Here is a 7,105-nt window from a genome sequence, read left to right on the forward strand (position 1 = left end):
GCGTGTCTGGGTTACTGTGATGTGAAAGGAGTAGGTGGTGCCCAGCTCTGACCCCCGCGGGTACAGCTGTGCGTTCTCTATAGCAGCGATCCCCGGGCCGCGGTATCTGGTATCCACCCTGGTGGCCTCAGGGAATTTTTGCCGAAAAAACCGCATAGACTGTGGTGCAGTTTTTCACCTGGAATTTCCGCTGTGCAAAACTCCGGCGATGATTCATCCCATGTGACCGCGGGGGGTCCCAGTTCCATCTACATCCTCCGGATACCCGCTGCTATTTGTTGCGGGATTTACCTCCCCATTGAATTCAATGGGGAAAACCCGCAACAAATAAGCAGCGTTTACATAAATACAATCAAATTCCGCACTGAAGGACAATTTCTGAGCGTTTTTTCCGCTCAGTATTTACGCAGCGCGTGGATGAGACTTGTTTTATGTCATCCACTTTGCTGCTACTGGATTATGCTGCCGATTTTACACAATGTGTGAACTGACTAAGCGCCGGTCCCTGGAAAAATTTTCTTGCATCAAACTGGTGCAAAAAAAGGTTGGGGACCACTGCTCTATAGTTCCTGAACGAGTGGTGGAGGGGAGAAGTGTCGTGTGTTTGTCTTCTGCACATTAAAATAAAACGTATTTTTAGAAACACAGAAGGGGGGGGGGTGACCTCACACGTCCTCCGTTTGTTGCCTCAATGCAAATATAGGGCAACGTCAGTGGCAGATAAAAGATCCAGCTGAATGTGGCACCTGCGAGCAAAATGGCTTGGAGCCCAAAAAAATATAATTAAACTCCCCCACCCCCTCTTCATGGCAGTCGTGCAGTGAGGAAGAATGGGGGGTGGGGGGGGGCTTGTGACCCCCTAATCTAGTGACTGGTGGACCGGTGATAAATGTTCTTAATCGGACAAATCCGCATGTGACGCATCTGGATTGGGCCTTAACCCCTATCCGCACCAGGACGTAACTGTACGTCGTTGCAGGAAGTTACTTCCCGCACGAGGACGTACAGTTACTGAGTTAATCCCGGTGCACACTGTCGGCGACAGTGTGCACCGGGAACCAGGAGGTCAGCTGTCGCCGACAGCTGACACTCCCCTCTTGCCGGCCAGCGGTCCTTTGCCGCTGATTTCGGCGCATTAACCCCTTAAATTCGGCGATCGGGTGCAATCGCCGAATTTTAGGGGTTTCTAACATATCGGCAGACCCCCGTCCGAAATCGCGGGGTCAGCCGATAGTTAGTATGGCAAACGGAAGCCAAACAATGGCTTCCGGGTCTGCCATGGACAGAAGCCCATCAGGACCAACCTTCGGCTGGTCCTGATAGGCTTCCTGTCAGAGTGACAGAAAGTCACTGTGCCGTTCCCGATGCACACTGTCGGCGACAGTGTGCATCGGGAACTTGGAGATCAGCTGTCCCCGACAGCTGACACTCTCCAGTGTTGCCGATCAGCGGCTCATCGCCGCTGATTTCGGCAATTAACCCGTTACATGCGGGGCTCGATTGCGATCTCCGCATGTAGCGGGTTTGTAGCGCATCAGCAGCCCCCATGCAATCGTGGGGGCTTCTGATGCTTGTGATGGCACCTGGGGGCCAGACAACGGCCCCCAAGTCTGCCATGTATGTCAGCCTATGAGGATCAGCCTCTGCTGATCCTCGTAGACCAACTGTCAGAGTGACTGTGACGTCACACTGACAGTTGGAATACATTACACTACCTAGGTAGTATAATGTATTCTAGCAGCGATCAGAGCTGCAGGTCAAAAAAAGAAAGTGTAAAAAGTAAAAAAAAAAGTTAATAAACAAAAATATAAAGTGTAAAAAGTAAAAAAAAGTTAATAAAAATGTTTTATAAAAGTGTAAAAATAAAAGGTTTTGTTTTCCTATAATAAGTCATTTATTATAGGGAAAAAATGAAAACGTTAAAAAAAAGTACACATATTTGGTATCGCCGCGTTCGTAACGACCCAATCTATGAAACTATAATGTTAATTTTTCCGCACGGTGAACGCCGCAAACAAAATAAACTGAAAACGGTCAGCATCGCTATTTTTTGGTCACCACCCCTCCCAAGATATAGAATAAAAAGTGATCAAAAAGTTGCATTTACCCCAAAATGGTACCAATGAAAACTACAACCCGTCCCGCAAAAAACAAGACCTCCCACAGCTTTTTTGACGAAAAAATAAAAAAGTTACGGCTCAGAATAGCGTGTCCCAGAAAATAAATTATTTTATAGAAACTTCATTTTATTGTGCAAACGCTGCAAAACTTAAAAAAAACTATACACATATGGTATCGGCGTAATCGTACCGACCGGCAGAATAAATTAAAACGTAATTTATTGTGCACGGTGAACGCTGTAATAAATAAAGAATTTAAAGCGCCAAAATCGCTGTTTTTTGGTCACCCTAGCTCTAAAAAAGATCCTGAGGGGCCAAAATGCTCACTATACCCCTAGAAAAATTCCTTGAGGGGTGTAGATTCCAAAATAGGGTGACTTTTGGGGGGTTTCCACTGTTTTGGTCCCTCCGGGGCGTTGCAAACCCGACATGGCACTGAAAACCAATCCAGCAAAATCTGCTTCAAAAAATCCAAAAGGCGCTCCTTCCCTTCTGAGCCCTGCTGTGGGTCCAAACATCAGTTTACGACCACATATGGGGTATTGCCGTAATCGGGAGAAATTGCTTTACAAATGTTGGGCGGCTTTTTCTCCTTTATTCCTTGTAAAAATGAAAAAATTCTATGTTTCCACAGAAAAATAGGTGATTTTCATCTTCACAGACTAATTCCACTAAAGTCTGCAAAAAAACTGTGGGGTCAAAATGCTAACTATACCCCTAGAAAAATGCCTTGAGGGGTGTAGTTTCCAAAATGGGGTCACTTTGGGGGGGTTTCGGCTGTTTAGGTACCACAAGACCTCCTCAAACCTGACATGGTGCCTAAAATATATTCCTAAAAAAAGGAGGCCCCGAAATCCACTAGGTGCTCCTTTGCTTCTGAGGCCTGTGTTTCAGTCCATTACCATACTAGGGCCACATGTTGGATATTTCTAAAATCTGCAGAATCTGGGCAATAAATATTGAGTTGCGTTTCTCTGGTAAAACCTTCTGTGTTACAGATTTTTTTTTATTACAAATGAATTTCGGCAAAAAAAATGAAATTTGTAAATTTCACCTCTACTTTGCCTTAATTCCTGTGAAACGCCTAAAGGGTTAAAATATTTTCTGAATGTGGTTTTGAATACCTTGAGGGGTACAGTTTTCAAAATGGGGTGATTTATGGGGACTTTCTAATATATAAGGCCCTCAAAGCAACTTCAGAACTGAACTGGTCCCTGAAAAAATAGCCTTTTGAAATTTTATTGAAAATATGAGAAATTGCTGCTAAAGTTCTAAGCCTCGTAACGTCCTCGAAAAATAAAAGTACGTGAAAAAAAATGATGCAAACATAAAGTAGACATATAGGAAATGGTAACTAGTAACTATTTTGTGTGGTATTACTATCTGTTTCACAAGCAAATACATTTAAGTTTAGAAAAATGCAAATTTTTGCAAATTTTTGCTAAAATTTGAAGTTTTTCACAAATAAATATTGAATTTATCGACCAAATTTTTTCACTAACATAAAGTACAATATGTCACGAGAAAACAATCTCAGAATCGCTTGGATAGGTAAAAGCATTCCGGAGTTATTACCACATAAAGTGACACATGTCAGATTTGAAAAAATAGGCTGTGTCCTGAAGGCCAAAACAGGCTGTGTCCTAAAGGGGTTAAAGGGGGGTTCCACACTTCAAGCCTTAAATGTCTAAAGTGGAAAAACCCCAAGACAGAGCTCCGTTCTCATCTGTCCGTAATCACCAGAAACGGATGCCGAGGAGGTGCCCAAATACTTCCCTTTTCTGCGGAGGGGGGGGGGGGGGGGCTGCTTCCCAGTATTGGCTAATAAGGATGGACGGGAGAACACGACACCCTTAAATGGGTGGTCTCGGAGTATCCGTTTTCCCTGTTCTGGTTCATAGAGGAGGGTCATGAGCGGGGATTCTGGAGACAACCCTTCTAATCCCACAGGTTCTCATCTTCGATTTATTGTAGACCATTAGTAGAATTGCCTTAGTGTGGATGATGGAGCAGCGCCCTCTACTGGATAGATTGTAAAGCATAGGTTTTCCATGGAGTTGAAGCCGTAATGTTGTTCCACGTTGATAAATATTCTGTTGGCTTTTCTTATTTGTAAATAAACCATTACAAGAACTCCACAGCCCAAACCGGCACGGTCACATGTAGATCAGGGGGTGGAGCATGAAGACAGACTTTCTTGGGTGTCATGCTCCACCCCCTGAATTAGAATGTGTATAGGTTTTGCCCAAAGTGTTTCTAGGGACAGGACAGACCTCTAAGGGTCAGTTCACACATTGCGGATTTTCTGCATAATCCAGTAGCAGGCGAGTGGATGATATTTGAACAAATCTCATCCACACGCTGCAAAAGAGCAGAAGACCCACTGTAAAAAAAAAAAGACCTGCAGTTATTCCGCAGCATATCAATTGTATTTGCGTAATCAGTTTGTGCGTGGCCGGTTTTCACCATTGAATTCACCACGGAGGTAAAACCTGCAACAAATAGACATTGCTTTATTTGCGGCAGAATCGCAGCGAATAGATGTTGCTTTATTCCATGTGACCACTGCAGCCAATCACAGACTGAGGGGTCACATGGGATGAAACCACACCCCAGGAGGCCAGGCTAGAGTAGGACATTTTTTCCGGTGCAGTTTTCCACAGCAGACATTATGGTCGAAAAACTGCACAATTGTGGTTTTACGGCCGGAATTTCCTGTGGCGCAAAGGGCAGATATTCTGTGAAAGCACGCGCCGCCTCCGCCCCTTGCACCACAGGGAATTCCGGCCTAAAAAAAAAAGCAACAGATTGTGGCGCAGTTTTTCAACCGGATGTGTGAACATACCCTGAATGTAAGAGATCGGTGGGTGTTTATGCCCCTTCATTGTGCTTAACCCCCCCCCCCCCCCCAATCAAATATATCAATGTTTGAAAGGGTTTGCACAGGAATGGAAAAATAAGGTCAGCTTTCAATTTCCCATGGTCTGTCTGGCATTAGTTCATTCCAATTCGAGAAGTGCTGAACTGCAATACCATACACAACCACACATAAGAGTGGCGCTATTTAAGAAAATTCTAATCCTGCACATCACCTTTATGGTTTTGCATTGATCACCTATCCCGAGGATTACATTTGATCAGTGGGGGGTATAACACCCAGCATCCCTGCAGATGAGAACAATGATGGAGCAGCGATTCTCATCCACACCCCAGCTCATCTATACAAACGAAAAGGACCATCATTCCAGGTGATTATGTAACCAAAATTAATGTGTGGCAAAACTACAACTCCCATCTGCTTGATGGAATGTTGGGAGTGGTAGTTTTGAAACCGGTTTAATACCACTGTTCTGATTATACTCAGTACTAGAACAGTGTGGCAAAACTACAACTGCCAACATTCCATTACAACCACAAGCTGTTAGGAGCAGATGAGAGTTGTAGTCTTGACCAGACTAGCGTTCTAACCACCTACATCCTAAACGAAATCCGCGAATAAACAAAATTTCTTCATAAACTACTTGTTTTATTAAAAAACAAAATCTCCATATATATAAAAAAAAATAATCTACAAATCGTAGAAAAAAAATATAATGTAAATCACATGCAGAAATGAACAAGCAACAGAAGTGCCAAGAACTAAACAGGGGGAACCTCCCCAAAAAAAACTAATGGCAGCAAGTTTAACCCTTCCTCCTCGGCAGGAGACTGCGCAGAAGCTTCAGGTAACAGAAAAGTAACAAGTTCATCTCGGGAATGATAAACAATGGCTGTGGGCGTGGCTCAGTCTCTGGGGGCGGGGCTTTGTACAGTTCAGTCTCTCGGGCACTTTATGCCTTCTTGGCTCTCAGCGTCTTGGGCTTGGTCGCCTTCTTGCTCGCCCGGCTGGTTGGCGCTTTCTTGGGGCTCTTCGTTGCGCTCTTTTTGGGCGCAGGTTTTGCTTTCTTGGGGCTTTTCTTGGGCGCCGGCTTCTTGGCCGCAGGTTTGGGGGCACGGGTCGCTCTCTTGGGCACTGCCAGTCCTTCCAGCTTCTTCTTGTTGAGGCGGAAGGAGCCGTTGGCACCGATGCCCTTGACTTGCAGGAGGGTGTCGTTCTGCACCAGCGCCTTGATGGAGTATTTCAGGTAGGTGCGACCATTCTGCTGGTCAAACCACGACACCTTCTTGGCTTCTCCGTAGACCTTGGCCAGGGATGAGCCGTTCCTCTCGCCCAGTGAGCGTATGGTGTCCACTACCAGTTGGCTGTATCTGCCCGGCTGGCTCTTCTTTTTGTCGCCGGACTTCTTGGCGCTGCCCCCTGCGGCCGCCTTGGCTTTGCGGGTAGGGGTGGCGGGTGCGACTTCTTTCGGAGCCATAGCGTTACCTTGGACGGAGGCTGCGATCTCTTTGACGGTCACGGTCAGACTGATGCCCGGCCCCTGGCTCCGCCTCTTTTTATACGTTTTAGGCGGACCACGTTGAGAACAACAACAGCTCCCAGCGCCACTTTCCTGCAACTTGTGTTTCTTCCCGCTCAAATCTGCGCCGTTTTCTGCAAAACGGGAACGTCCAGGACCGAGATCCTCATTGCATCGTCCACCCAGGACCCCCCTCTAACGATGTGCGTGGAAATCGCAACCGATTTATCCTTGATTAACCCTGAAATTACGGAATTAACCGGTGCCTCCCCTGCCTGTCATATCCCTAGCGGTGGGGAGGCATGCTATTTGAGAGCAGTTTGCGGTGCTTTTAAGGGGGTTACTGGGGGTGATGACTTTTTGGGGTGAAAGAGGAGGTTTCAAGGGACAGATCCATATTTATTTGGGGGGTCTCAGTGCGGCGGGGCCGGAGATAGAGGGGTTTTAATTTGATGCAAGTAACACAGAGCGCCCCTCACGTGATCCTGCGGCTGGAGGGGGATCCTGAGGTTGGCACCTGGTATGTGGAGGGTAACCTGGCACACACTGACCTTCTGCAGGATGGTTATAGATATCTAGAGAAATACG

The 7,105-nt window shown here is 46.1% G+C and overlaps 1 protein-coding gene across 1 annotated transcript; it reads right to left on the minus strand.

Annotated features, from left to right (window-relative positions):
• Window positions 1–5,625: 5,625 nt before the first annotated feature.
• LOC142656841 (histone H1.10-like) lies at window positions 5,626–6,538 on the minus strand. The gene has a single exon (XM_075831773.1). The coding sequence runs from the start codon at window positions 6,473–6,475 to the stop codon at window positions 5,951–5,953; it is 525 nt and encodes a 174-aa protein (XP_075687888.1). The 5' UTR covers window positions 6,476–6,538; the 3' UTR covers window positions 5,626–5,950.
• Between the last annotated feature and the right edge of the window lie 567 nt (window positions 6,539–7,105).

This window comes from Rhinoderma darwinii, chromosome 7 (assembly GCF_050947455.1).
Source record: "Rhinoderma darwinii isolate aRhiDar2 chromosome 7, aRhiDar2.hap1, whole genome shotgun sequence".
Lineage (NCBI taxonomy): Eukaryota > Metazoa > Chordata > Amphibia > Anura > Rhinodermatidae > Rhinoderma > Rhinoderma darwinii.

Bases quoted from the DNA above. Each gene is read 5' to 3' on its own strand.
- LOC142656841 (XM_075831773.1), bottom strand. From the start codon at position 6,475: ATGGCTCCGAAAGAAGTCGCACCCGCCACCCCTACCCGCAAAGCCAAG.